Source organism: Malaclemys terrapin, chromosome 4 (genome assembly GCF_027887155.1).
Source record: "Malaclemys terrapin pileata isolate rMalTer1 chromosome 4, rMalTer1.hap1, whole genome shotgun sequence".
Taxonomy (NCBI): Eukaryota; Metazoa; Chordata; order Testudines; family Emydidae; genus Malaclemys; species Malaclemys terrapin.
In genome coordinates, this window is record NC_071508.1 from 25,471,508 (window position 1) to 25,485,848 (window position 14,341).

Consider the following 14,341-nt stretch of genomic DNA (forward strand, 5'->3'; position numbering starts at 1 on the left):
TTCTGTTGCTAGCGCCTTTTGGAGAGCATCACTGTGACCTTCCCCAGGGTACAATCTGGGCTGTTGGGCAGCTGTGTCCCCATAACTCTCCAACCTGGGGTGCCTTTTACATGGCTTAGCTGAGAGAACCACTGCTGGCCTGCTCTCACATAGCCTCCAGCATGAAAAATCCCTCCCAGCTGAATTATGTGAGGGCTTCCAGCCACTCCTGAATTATATTCCAGAGTGACACCAGCACGTTCTTAGTCCCAGACTTGTCCCCAGAAATGTGTGTCTTGTCCTGCCCGGCTCTTTCCTTCTGGACAATACACACTCATAGAAAGGCCATCATTTCATTAATAGAAAATGAGATGCACAGATCCTTTCGTCTCAAATGGAGGTTCCCAAACACTTCAATCCAAAAACACACTGGTTTAGAGAAAACAATAAAACAAGAAAGATGGATTTTAAGTGATTACAAGTAATGAGGCATATTAGTCAGAATTGGTTACAAAGAAATAAAAGGTAAACCACAAACTAATACTTACCTTAACGAGCTAAGTGAATTCAAAGCAAAAGGTTTTTCTCACCATTTACTTACACCAGTTTGGCTGGATCTTTCAGCCAGGACATCTCCCCCCATTCAGTGATGTGTCCTTTGTCTTTCAAACGTTGTTGATGCCGTGAGTAGAGATTAGGGGAAAGAGGTGATTTGGGGCCTCTGTTCCTCATTTTTATATCTTTCCCTCCGCTCTGAGAATCCTCTCCAGCTGGGGATCAGACAACAACTAGTCTGTTCCTTTGCCAATTTTTGTAAATTTTTCACTTGCACCCTTTTTCCTGCCAAGGAGTGGCCATTTAACCAAGTGGGGAGGGAACTGGCTAAGAGGAGGGCCAGTTCCTCTGCAGTCAGTTGTAATGGGATGCTGCTTTCTGAACATTTAATTCTAACTAAGGATCCTCTTCTGATAGGCTGTGGATGGACATAGAGACAGCCGCAGATATAGCCCCACAATGCTTACAGAGACACGCCGATGTCATTGCAGGAAAGATGTTTCATAATCCTCTACAGCGCATCCTCTGCTGATGTAAACCAGCTCCATTGCAATCAATGGTCTGTACTGGTTTACCCCAGCAAAGGAGGCCACATTCCACCCTAGGCTTCACGGGGATTTGACAGGGTACGTCCCAGTGGTTGGAGCTTGGGCTTAGAGTCAGGGCTCTCGGGCGCTGTTCCTGGCAATGTCTTTCCTGTGTGATTCGGGGCTCATCACTTCACCTGCTTGCCCAGAGCGCTGGCATCAATCCGCCATGGAGCAGTTCTGTTCATCAGCACGTTCCCCTCTCCAAAGCACTTTAACCTCAGTAAGATTCTCCCCTGCTGCATGTGAATTCATTGACCGTGCTTGGCAGTGCTGGCCGGAAGGCGCTAGAATGGGCACAGTACATGGAACTGGAGCACAGGGGCCTGGCAGGCCTGTAAGAGTACAGAGGGGGCCGACACGTCTGACGTGAAGGCCATGCAGGGCAGGTGCCTGCCCATGGAGCCTGGGGAAGAGGATGTTCAGTGTGAAGCTATAGAAGGCCATTGAGGGTGGCGCAGAGCGACTGAGCCAGCATTGGGCCTGCATTGGCCTCGGGGACCTGTCTGCCCCTGAGGCAATTACTGTAAACTGCATGTCTAGGTGCACCCCTTCCCATTAACTCCCAGGTCTCTGCTCCCCTCTGCTCACTCGCTTGCTGGCTTGCTCCAGGTGATCTTCACTGAGAGCTGGTGAGTGGGGAGGGGCTGAGCAGGGGGGCAAGGGCAGGCCCAGAGCTCTCCCCTTGGAGCTCATGGAGATGTGCTGCCAGTCACAAAGGGGAGTGGATCACAGGGCTCTTGCATTCTCCTGCATCACAGCCTATCAGGACATCAGACTCTCCCTGATCCTGCTCCAGGTGCCGATCAATGCATTGTACAGCAGGGGCATCTCTGGCTGATGGAAACACTGCGCCCCCTAGAGGACACTCCCGTTGCCCTCCCAGCTGGTTGTTATTAGTTGTTACTATCTGTATTGCAGTGGTGCCTACAGACCAGGGTCCTTCTGTGCTAGGGGCTGTCCAGAGACGTAGGCAGATCTGGTCCCTGCCCCCAGGGGACTGTCCCTGATAAGCCCAACCTTCTGGCATTGCACAAACAGCTGGCCTGGTCTCTGCCCTGGAGCTGCCTCCACCTCCTGATTTGGGAGGGCCCCACTGGAATGGAAGAAGAGCAGCCTAGTGATTAGGGTGTTAGAGACCCAGGTTCAATTCCTGGCTCTGTCACAGATTTCCTGTGTGACCTTGGGCAAGTTACTTAGCCTCTGTGGGCCTCAGTCCCCATCTGTGCAATGGGGCAATAGCCCTGCCCTGGCTCCCAGCAGAATTTGAGGGTAAAGATTACGAGGAACGCACAGATCCTATGGCAACAGGGGCTATCGAAGTCCCTGAGATAGATAAGCCAGAGGGGTTGCTAACCTCCTACCCTGCTCCAAAGCAAGCCCCAGCTGCTCCAGCCCCCAGAGGAAGGCAAGCAGAAGTTGCTGCAGCTCCATGTCACGTCCCCTCATGCTCACAGGGCCTCACATGTGCTTTGTCTTGCAGCACATTCCCACTACCTGTACGGCTACATGCTGGCTGCCTTCCAGGACTAGGCCGGAATCCAGACCACGTCTGCTCCTCCGCTCCAAAGACCAGACGCTACAGGCCACGTGGACCAAAAAGGACTCTCGCCACCTCCTGCTTGTACACAACACCCCCCTTCCCCCCCGGTCTCCTCTTAGGTGCCCCTAGGTCCTGGTAACCTCTGTGGCTTTGCAGCCCTCCTCACCTGCCTCATGGACATAGGCTCCCCCGAGAGCGGTACGGGGCACCTCTCTGCTGCAGACGTGGTCAGCCGGCCGCGCCGTGTTTCCATTAGCAGGGTCCGGCCCCGTGTGAGGGCCAGAGATGCCTTGAGGCCGGTCTGCAAGTTTTGTCCACTTTGTTTCTGTGTCTGTTTCGTTTTGCCGATATAGCCGAGGGCAGCTGCACCGGCATCTCCTCACTGCAGGCACCAGGGAGCCAAGGAGCCCTCTGCCCAGAGAACGAGAGTGAATCCCCCTTCTCTATAATACACGAGCCGTGGTGCCGGGCCTCGTGGTTAGGAGCTTCTGCCAGGACAGCCCGTGGGCTGGGGAAGACACTGCGTTTCAGCACCAAGCCACTGTGCTGCCTGGAGGGCAGGGGATCTGTGCTGATGCAGAGAGGGGGCTGCCTTCGGGGGTGGGGTGAGAGGGGTCTGTGCTGGTGCAGAGAGGGGGCTGCCCCTCACGGAGAGGTGAGCTTAGTGACTAGGCCGGATTATGCAGCATTTTCACGTGCCAGGTGTACAGTGTGTGTGTGTGTGTGTGTGTGTGTGTGTGTGAATTGAGCTGGTGCTGAGAGAACCCTGAGGATTCGAGGCACCAAGTCAATCTGCAATGGGCTGTGAGGGGGAGGCCAGGAGCTGCCCCCACGCGTCCCTCTCCAGCCACGTACGCTCTAGAAGTGCACGTGACACGTTAGACGTTTAAACACCTGATGATTTCACCACCCCCCTGTCCTGCTTGGGTGCCCAGGAAATGGCCACACCTGACCCAGCCGTGGGTGCACCGGGAGCTCCCACCACCTGCCCCTCTGAGGTTAGGTAGCAATTGGTGCGGGAGGCTCTTGACTTTTTCCATTTCTTCCTTGTAGGGTAGGATCTCTGTCTCCTCGTGCCACTTTTGCCTTGTGTGGCCCCTGTTTCTGGTGTGGTATTTATAGATGGCTGGAATGACCTATACTCATAATGTGCTGTTTGGAAGTGCAATATCAGAGAGACTGTACAGTTCCAATGTCTTTTGGTGTATTACTTGCCTAATACAGTATTAAATATTTTTTTAATTTGAAGAGTAAGTGACCCCTTTATATCAATACCCAGTTTCTTTTGTCATATTATGGGTACTGCATGGATTCCAAGCCCTGAAACGGGGTGGGGAAAGGATGTATGTGTGTTCCAATAAACAGGATTTTAAAGCGACAGGTGGCTTGTGCTTTATTCTCCTCTGTATCCATGCCCATTGGAAAAGCACGGCCGCTCAGCCTCAACTTCACTGGGGGTCATTTAGAAGAACCATTAAATAAAACTGGTGGTTCTAATGCCATCAGTAGCTGTCTTCTGCCAACGGGAGGCTGATGAGCATGTCCTGGAATGAAAACATCCCGGCTGGGCTCTTGGGCAGGTCCGGCTGAGAAAATCTGCCTTGCATACACAAGAAGAGCTCCCTTGCGTCATTGCACCTAGTTTTGCATGATGACTCCATGCTTCGTTCCCACCAACGTCTTCTCTGTCCTGCTCTTGAATCTCTGCTGTGCCGATGCCACTCTTGGGAATCTACTCCCCAAAACAATTGGTCTTTGCTGCATAACGGGGCTCTATGCTCCCCCATGGGACTTGGAACGTCAAAGCCCCAGACTCAAAACGTTAGCAAACCAGGAAATGCTGAGTTAAGCCTCCCCACAAATCTCTGCAAAGAATATTAGGGTGGCAAGAACAAAACAGCCCATAAACCTGGAAATTTCACAGGGCTGTGGTCAGTACAGCTCCACACACAATTTGTCCTCAGCTGTGTCCCCTTTAGGGTGCCAACACCTTTCTGTATAGCCCTTTTGGGAGTGAGCAATATTTGACTGACCTGCAGGAACCTAATTGTAGAAACGCCCCCAATGCATTGATAGCTTCTTTAATTGTGATTATGCAACTGGAAATGAACCAGAAAGGCAGCACAGCGTGATATGTCAACCAGCAGTGATTACTTCTTCTATGAATGCAGCTCAGAGGCCACAATGAAGGACTGGATGAGCAGGAGTCTTGATTTGGTATTGTAGAGAAACCGAGAAAAAGGCCATTTTTGTTAGGGAAGGGCCCGAAGTTCCCAGTTCCTGTTGTGTCCCTCCGGGGGCAAAGCTGAGGTTGTGTTGTGTGCGAAGTAGCATCGTAGCGCTTCATTTCCAAGTTGTCAGGTTCTAACTCTGTTGAGCCACAAGGAAAAGAATGAGAGGTTTCAGAAGAGAGCTACAAGACCGATTCCCAGCTTGGAACGCATTTATCCGAGAGAAGGTTAAGAGGTCATTTGATCGTGTTCCGAAAGTACCTATGTGGGGAGAAGATTTCTGATACTAGACAACTCTTTAAAACAGCAGACAGAGCTTGTTTTTGCCACGATTCTGTGGCTGGAAGTTGAAGCTAGATAAATTTAGGCTAGAAATAAGGTGCAACTTTTTAGCAGTGAGAGTAATTAACTATTGGAACAACTTCTGGGGGGGTTCCCACCCTGTACATTATTTGCTCTTCCTCAAACACTAACTATTGGTCTCCAAGCAGGAATCACTGGGAGAAATGCCCTGGCCTGTGTTATGCAGGGGGTCAGACTAGATGATCACAAAGATCTGTTCTGGCCTTAAAAATCTATGAATCTTGGAATTGGAGCACATGACACATCTGGAGCTTCCTGCGCTGGCCAGTGTCTAGCACAAGGTGCTGCAGAGTGGGAGGTCCTCATTTTAAGGGACAGCAGGAGCGGGACATCCCCTATTGTTCCTCTGCAGATAGAAGGGGTATTCATCCCCCTTCCACCACAGGGAACCTGGCATTTGAGGTCTTGGAGCTAAGGTGGATGAGGACCACGCAGATCAAAGGAGGAGTATGGTCCAGTTCTCTGAGCACGGGGCTAGGATCCAGGGACTTCTGCATATAATCTCCAGAGCTGAGTTCTGACACTCCGTGCCTTGCCTAGTTCACAGGAATGTTACTTTGTTACTTTTTGTATTGCAGTAGCACCTATCAGCCCCACACATGGACCTCGCCCCCATTGCGTGCTAGGGGCTGTACAAACACAGCACAAAAAGTCCGTACCGGCCCCGAAGAGCTTATACTTGGAAAGCATGTTGAGGATGTGTGGTGACTATCAGTTGTAAGGGAAGCTCATGGTACGAAAACGCTGGGAATTACATGAGTGACTAGAAGGGGAATGTTCTCCTGTGTAGCACTGATCTAAATTAGTGCCCCATCCAGCTCCCTTTGAAATTAGCACTGGAACTCCCAGTGACTTCAATCGGGTTGAGCTCTTGCATCTTCCTCTTCTCCGTGTTTGCTTCCAGGACTCCTAATGGAAGCAGATCCACAAGGCTGGCAAGAAACAGACAGTCTCCCACAGCGAACCGTGCCTGAGCGAGGGACAGCGGCCCTCAGGTAACAGAGACCCAGAAACCATTTCAAACGAGACTGCCTTTATTTAAAAAAAAAATCCAAATAAGTTAGCAAAAATAACAATAAAAAACCCCCATCCCGTCAACTCCACACAGCGCTCAGTAGAAAAGACCCCGATGGCAGCATTTACATGGCTCCTGCGCCTGCAAAACGCCAACTGGCAAAAGAAGTTGGTCAAACAGCATCTTTAAAAAAAATAAAAAAACCCACACACAAACATTGGCCCCCAAAGAAACAAACTTCCACAAACAGGGAACAAAACACAAAGCACACGCTGGAATCCTTTCTTCTCACATGGAAGTCGTGTTGCTTCTGCCCCCCTCCCTTAAGTACCAGTTACAATAAATCATGTCAAAATGCTTTGATCAGTCACTTCTAGCCCTTTCTTTCAGAGAGGCCGAGAACCCATAACTCCTATTGAAGTGAGGACTCAGCACCCCTGAAAATCAGGTCACCAGCTTGTGTATTAATGTAGGCTTCATTTTAAACAGCCGGTTTATCCTTTGTCTCTTAGCTGACCAAGTGGAAAGACTCTGCAATGATTAGGGAATTGGATAAGTGGCTTCACCAGTTACAGTCTATGACTTTGGACAGGTAAATACATTTTCCAGTGTCTGAAGAGTTCTGGTGCCATATTTCCACCTCATTACCAGCCGGGGAAGACTCTGAAAAGCCCCTGAGGCTTCCGCCAGCCTCAGTTTTGAACCCTCTCTTCTTGGAACGTGACGGCCACATCCTCCACCGCGATGCTTTCAACAATTGAGGACAGGGAGTGGAGGTTGTGGTCTTCAGAGGACTCATCATTTAACAAGTGATCTACGGAGAGCAAGAGAGGAAACCGAATGAAGGGACTTTGGGGACCAAACTGCCAATGGAGGTGACTGAGGGAGACCCAAGGGGAATGGCCAGGATCCCAGCAGCTGTTGCAGCTGCAAGGAAAGGAACTAATCTGTTCAGGGCCAATGCGCTGTCTGGAAAGCATTTGTCTCGGTCACCAAAGTGTTTCTAGCTCTGCCAGGCCATGGAAGATGGGCACTTAGGGTGTGGCTCTCCCATCATTCCTTCAGGTCCGTGGGTGTTACAGGGAGTGAAACTTGCCCAGATTCACTGATCTGCCAGGAAAGGTGACAATTGTTCCCTGCTGTGATCCCCTGTCCTCAGCCCTGAACAATTCAGAGGGGTGAGAGAAATGCCAAGCTGCTGGACACCATAAGCAGTTTCTATTCCCACATGCACGGGCCTTTCTAGGGTAAGTGATGAAATGTCAGAGATAGGAAAACACACTCATTGGGTCACGCGCACCACGTCTTAACAGAACTGGGTCATGAGAACAATCAGAGACTGGAGAACACTGAAAAGATTAGGACTGTTTCCTCATGTCCCCTCTTATTCATCTCCTCTCAGAGGTAAAGTGTACAAAATAATTAATAATGTAATAAAGGGAGATAATGTCTATTCACAAAAAGTTACATGAGAGCAGGGGGATGTTCAATGAAATTGAAAGACAGAAGATTCAAAACTGCTAAAGGAAATCCTTTTCTCACTCCAGGAGTGCCTGGTAGAACTCACTGCCACAGGATCTCATTGATTCCAAAGGAATGGCAGGATTCAGAAAAGAGTGAGACATTTATAACAAGGTTAGCATAAGCTGATCCGTAACTATGGGGCCATGAGGGCAGGTTATCCCATAACTGCTAGTGCAGGTTTCTCCCTCTGAAGCAGCTGGCACTGGCCACTGTTAGAAACAAGATACCGGAGTAGCTGGACCCTTAGTCTGATCAGTCTGGCAATTCCTAATTTCCTATTGTCTCATGGACACCTCCTCTCTTGTTAGCAATTACTCTACCCCCATCCCCCTCCCCCTCCCCACCGCTCCCCCAATGCTGTGGGAACATCAACACTTGCTGACATGGAAAAAGGCCTTCAGGAAGCAAGGAATATGGCTGGTTGAAAATTTTCCATTAAATCTTCTGTCCAACAGTAAATTGGATTTTTAATTAAATGAAAAATGTTCAGGTAAAGTATCTGCTTTATGAGGAAAATTTACCATTTTTTGTTGGAAAACCAAAAAAACACACACCCCAAACTGAAGATTTGCAGCAGAAAATGGTTTTTAGCTGAACATTCTTCAGTTTTCAGAATTTTTGTTTTGGTTTGGTTTTTTCCAACAAGAAGTCCAAATTTCCCCTGGAATAAAGCATGCATTTTTCCAGTCAGCCCCAGTCCTGAATGTATTTTGAGATGATATGAGTTAGCAGCTGGAACTAAGGAGGAACCAAAACCAGTGGAGCAGCTGCTTTCTCCATTGCCAACTGCAAGTGGGCCCTTCCATCATATAGCCTGTGTCTTAAACCTGTGTTGCGTCTACCCTGAATCAGGGCAGTCAGAATAACCCAGCATGATGGCCTGACAGACAGGAAAGAATATGGATAGAAAAGAACAGGCCAGTCTGGGGTGTGTGCTCTGCTTACCTCCAGGGTGACTGCTGAACTCCAGCTGGGTGCTCCACTCTGGGCTGCAGGAGGCGCTGTTGGACCCACACTCACTGGCCACCTGTAATTAGGAGGAGACAATCACCATTAGGGTTACTCATGCAAAGAGCTCTACCCTCACACTGGGTCATCTCCCAGGTGTGCTCTGAAATGCTCTACTCAGTTGGCCCAGATGGCCCTACCTCACCTCTCCCTAAATCCCAGTGAGAAAAGCAAACCTGTTTTAAAACGTTCAGTCCATGTAGAAACACACGGCCACTGTCTCCAACCTGCTCAGAGTGAGAAGTCCTATACTTCAAATATTAATTAAGAATCCAAGCAACGAGCTCCCAAGGTGGATTGTGTGAGATCCATTGGCAAGGATTGGACCTTGAAAAGAGTATCCAGATCTCATAAGTGGCAGCTCAGATCATCAGATCATTAATGGCTGTTTTGTGCTCATGGGAGCTGAGAGTGTGTGAGCAGGATTAGGGTATTGTTCTACCTTAACAGGTCCCATGATGGTCTAGCTCAGTCCTTAGGAATATTTTTGTCCCTTGAAGCTCATGACAGAATCTCCATTCCTGGGATTCAAGAAAGAACAGGACAGTAAATTGGACCCTGACAGGATCAGCTGCTGTGAAGGACAATAGGGGCTTTAACTCTGGTGAGTCTTTCTACACATCTGTGTAGGGTCAATTGTTAACAAGCCTGGGATTGGGAATTATACTCATTGCATATAAACAGACCTGTCACCTAGACTTCTAGACACTATCATAGGGGAGATGGGGAGGGATAATAGAAGATGCCATTGGGTAGGGCTACACTGGGGTTGGAGGTCATGCAACAGCAATCCCCACGCCTTAGCCCTCGCCGGGCTGGTCTTCACTAGAGATTTTTATCTGGAGTTAACTGAGTGCTAATTGACTTGTAGTTACTTAACACAGTTGTAACAGCTGGGATGGACCAACTACATGTTTGATCAAGGCTACAAACACCACTAGGGATTAGCCTAGGGTTGCTTCTCCACCCAGTGGATCATGACCCCAGGGAGGGAGGGAGGGAGTGTCAGAAAAGGCAGTGGGGCCCAAGGGGGCATTGAAAATGTTATTACAATCTCTAAGCAAAGAAAATCTTGCTCCCTCACTGCTGATGTTTCAAAGTCGAGTACTGTCTGCCGCTCTCTCAAGAGTCCCACACAAGTACATTCTATAGGCATAGCATTGACACATTAGTTACTCTTGCCTTGCAAACGTAAGGGGGTTCGCAAATATTTCACTTAAAAGACTAGGTTACCAACCTGAAAAGTTTGAGAAACACTGGCCTAGGGTGAAGATCAAATGTAGCCTGGCACAAATGTGTGTGTGTGGGGGGGGGGGGCGTTGTCCACACCACCTTTTTTATATCTTGAGATAACTGGCAATTCTTTAACTCCAGGTAAAAAGTCTAGTGAAGACATATGCCCCTTCTCTCTTCTCACACATTAAACAGGGAAACAGTGCGCGAAATCACTGGCATTTATACAGACTGATCCACTCCCTTGGGTTGTGAAGCTGTCTTCACTGCAAAAAGAGAGATGTTTTTCTGTCAAGATAACTAACTTGAGAGAGCAATCTTGATGTAAAATCCTGGTGTAGATAGGACACTGTAGTTTTCACTTCGATGAAGCAAGTTGTGGGAAACCCCAGGAAGGGGAGACAGGCTATAGGATTGATCTCATCTAGCTATATGGAGGTAAAAGCTACTTTTGCCTTGTCTCCACAACATTTTTACATCAACGTAACCAGCTTGAAATAAAAATGCCCCAATTCTTTGCAGTGAAGGTATGACCTGCATTTGGAAAGATGTTATTGTTTAACAGAATCAAAGCCATTAGTGAATCAAAATTCATCTTCTCTTGTATTTTGTTTTTCTGTGGTGATTTACATTGTTCCAATTATCCAATAAGTTAACCCACAAGCATGATATGGTTGAAAAATGGTAAGTATTGTCCAGGGAAAAAATTCAAACTTTTCCATGGTTTTTTTTGAAAATTATTTTTCTGCTAAGTGAATTGAAATGTATAATGTTTGTTTTGTTTCAGAAAGAAAAGGTGGGTGACATAATAGCTTTTATTGGCCCAACTTCAGTTGGTGAAAGAGGCAAGCTTTCAAGCCACACAGAGCTCTTCTTCAGTTCTGTTTCATGTTTAATTGAATATGTCCATTTTGTTTGGGCTTTTCATTTCCTTGTTTTTTGTTTGTTTTATCCCCAGGGAAAAGGGAGAGAAATGAAAAATATGGAGAAAAAAACTAAAAAAACCCAAAAAGCAATTTAAAAGGTCAGTTCATAACAAAACAATATGAATTTTTCAGTTTGACTTTTGTCCAAAAATAGAAAAATGTCATGGAAATTAATTTTTTTTTCACAAAAATGTTAGATTTTACATTATACACTTAAAGTAAACGCTTTCAATCAGCCTTACCAAGGAGTTGGGAGGAGGAGAAGAGGTAAGGAGGCTAAAATGGGTTAAAGAAAAGTTAGTAGTCCTGACAGTTTAACATAGCACTTGCCTGGTTCAGGTTGTTTTGGTAGCAAATTCCAATTGAGCATACGTTCTAGTTTTCATGCCTTTGTTCCTATAGCTTTGCCTCATCTGGTTGTTTACTTGTGGAGATTTTTCTTAATTTTGATCATTATAATGAAAGAAAAGTAATGAAACAAGAAAGAAAAAAAAATTTCACAGCCAGATCTGCGCCTCGGGAACTGTGATCCATAGAGCACGGGCAGCAAGATATTGCAAACAAAGAGCTCCTCCAGTGAGGTCCTGAACACCCTCAGCTCCTGTTGACCACAATAGGAATGCGAAGGGTGGTGAGCCCCTCACAGGATTCAGCCCAGAATGCATTGCAGTCTTTACATTTCCTAAAATGTGCAAAAAAGTCATGGAAGCTTTGCAGTATTGACAAGTCTTACATTTTTATCAGGAGTCTCATGATAGTCAGTATTTTTCCTAAATCTCCAGTTCCTGAAGTCAAGTGACTACATGGTTATATCAGCTGTCTGTTGTTGTTGTTTTAAAGTAAGTTTCTAGCCCCGGGGGTTGCAGAGAAAAGCTTGACTGGAGTGTAACTCTAGTGGTTGAGAAACCAGGGGGCAAATAAAAAGAACCCAAAGTGTATTATCTTTTAAAAATCTCATCATTTTTAAGACCGTCTTGTTGTTGTGGTGGGTACTGACCAGAGCTGGGCAAAGAATGGATTTTTCAGCTCACTGGCAATTCCAAAACATTTAAAAAATAAAACGGTCTTCGGTCAAACTGAAAACAAATGTTTTCAATTTTTTTAGGAGAATTGAAAAGTACAACAAAAAATTCAATGTGAAACAAAAAAATGGACCCAGCTCTAGCCCTGACTCACGAGTTTTGAATGTGTACGGTTGGTAGTTCTGGTTCTGAGACTCCAGGTTGGGCCCGGATGCCCTTGTGTGGCACTTGGATGGGCACACAGAATAAAACAAATGTGCTAAACAGGTGGCCTCTTTCCCAGACACACCACGTCCTTTTGCCCTCTCCTTTACACATCCGCGGGGGCTTGCCACTCAAGTGCCATCTGCTGCAAAGACAGTTCCAGGTGCCAATCGCATTTGCTGGAAGGATGTGCAGACATTTGCTCTTAACGTGCCTGGCTCAGGGACCTTTCTATAAGACTAGCAGAGGAAGTTAACTTTTTTTTATTGCCTAGAGCATTTACTGCCCAAATATTATGATCCAATATATACACCAGATTCTCATTACACGGCATCTGCTCTAGCCACACTGAGTCCAGGCACAAGGCTGTTTTGACAGAGCAGAGCAAAGCACCGAGGACATACTGGTGAATCTGCCCTGACACATCCACCTGCAGGAAGACATCCTATGCATAATAAAGTGACTCTTTCCTGGGCAATGCCATCTTGCAGGGACTGTGTCTTGTTTCAGTCTAAGCCTTTGTGAAAGGAGAAGGGCGGTGCTTGCCCATGCAGAGAGGAGCATCTCAAGATCCCTCTTGGTTTGCTTGTTGGCATTATCAGCAGCCATGAGTTGTACCTGAGGTTGGCCTAAGGAGGAGCCTGGGGGGTTCTTGTGGAAGGGGTTAGAAGGCATAGCAGGCATTTAATACTGAAGAGTAAAACTGCTTTGCACCCTGTGCCCATATGGCTGCTCGCACTGACCAGGGGATTGTCACCCGCTTTCTTGACTGGGCTCCACATGCCCGTTTCTGGGTCACTTTTGCCAGCTCATTTTCAGATGTCACCAGCCTCCACTGTCAGCCCTTCTAGTCCATCTTCCCCTGGACTAGGAGGCAGGGGGTGTAAATGCAGGGAAGTGGCGGTCACTCTGCTCCCTCTCTATGGGCGGGGGCTGGCTGTGGAAGCTGCGGTCTCTCTATGGGCAGGGCTGACTGTGTAAGCTGCGGTCTCTTTATGGGCGGGGCCGGCTGTGGAAGCTGTGGTCTCTCTATGGGCGGGGCCGGCTGTGGAAGCTGCGGTCTCTCTATGGGCGGGGCCAGCTATGAAAGCTGCGGTTTCCCTGGGCAGGGGCCTGCTCTGGAAGCAGCAGCTCCCTGGGTGGGGCGATGGGAACTTACCCCTGGCTGCGAGGCAGTGCTGCGGTAACGCAGGTCCCTCTGCTCCCGCTCCTGCTGGTTGAGGGTGCTGAGCAGGCTCTGCAGGCGCTCGATGTACTGGATGGCGCTGCGCAGGATCTCCACCTTGGGCAGCCGCTGGTTGGGGTTCAGTAACGTGCTCCGTTTCAGGGCCTCGAAGGCCTCATTCACCTTTTTTAACCTCCGCTTCTCCCGCAGGGTGGCGGCGCGGCGCCGGTCGATGGAGACAGTTTTCCTCTTGCAGATCTTGCACGCCCAGGGCAGACACTGGCCGGGGCAGTGCTCAGGCAGGGGTGAGCCCTTCTCCTCCAGCCCTGTCCTGCCCTCCGGACACAGCCCCAGGCCCGGCCGCTCCTGGTACACCCCCTGCTCGTAGCCCTGCAGACGGGAGCTCAAATAGTTTTCGCCATCATAAAATCTCTGGTCTGGAAAGAAGTAAGGGCTGGTCTCGAAGAGCTCCATGGGCAAGCGGCTGGCGGGGAGCAGCCTCCTCCGAGTGTGTGGCTGAGCAGCGGCTGCTCTGTCTCCTAACACCAACTGTTTGGTGGCATTTAAACCCTGGCGCTGGCATTAAATCACAGAGATAAATATAGAAAAACCTAAAGGAAACCTGAGCCTGCCCTAAGCTGCTGCCTCACATCAAAACTTGTCCATCTGATTTCATGTGCTCTCCCTGCGGGGATTAGGCTGCCCGGGGCTGTGCTGCGTCTGGGGGGAAACGGGGGGGCTGGCATGTGTTGGACAGCGGCTCGGCCACCTCGCAAACAACGGCCTTGTTTGAGTCCTTCTCATTTCTTCTCTTTCCAGCGATATTGATGATCAGGCTGCGCCCAGGGCTGGCAGCTCCACACTGCATTCCTGCATCATCTGCTGCCTTCAGTTACTGCTCCAGGCCAGGGCCAGGGCCAGCGCCTCACAGCAGGGCCCAGGGCCGGGCCCAGCCTGCACTGAGGAGAAAGGCCAGCTCAGCTCCC

General features: G+C 48.7%; 2 protein-coding genes across 5 annotated transcripts in view; one reads left to right on the forward strand and one right to left on the reverse strand.

Moving 5' to 3' along the window:
- PPFIA4 (PTPRF interacting protein alpha 4) overlaps positions 1-4,042 on the forward strand; it is a 200,136-nt gene extending 196,094 nt beyond the window's left edge. For all 4 annotated transcript variants that reach the window (XM_054028331.1, XM_054028334.1, XM_054028335.1 and 1 more), the window contains one exon: positions 2,605-4,042. The gene's annotated coding sequence lies outside the window, so the exon portion shown is untranslated. The remainder of the gene's footprint in view (positions 1-2,604) is intronic.
- A 2,232-nt stretch (positions 4,043-6,274) lies between these two features.
- MYOG (myogenin) lies at positions 6,275-13,876 on the reverse strand. Its single transcript, XM_054024932.1, has 3 exons — positions 13,350-13,876; positions 8,743-8,824; positions 6,275-7,087 (listed from the first exon to the last, which is right to left on the reverse strand). The coding sequence occupies exons 1-3, from the start codon at positions 13,827-13,829 to the stop codon at positions 6,966-6,968; spliced, it is 684 nt and encodes a 227-aa protein (XP_053880907.1). The 5' UTR covers positions 13,830-13,876; the 3' UTR covers positions 6,275-6,965.
- Positions 13,877-14,341: the final 465 nt, after the last annotated feature.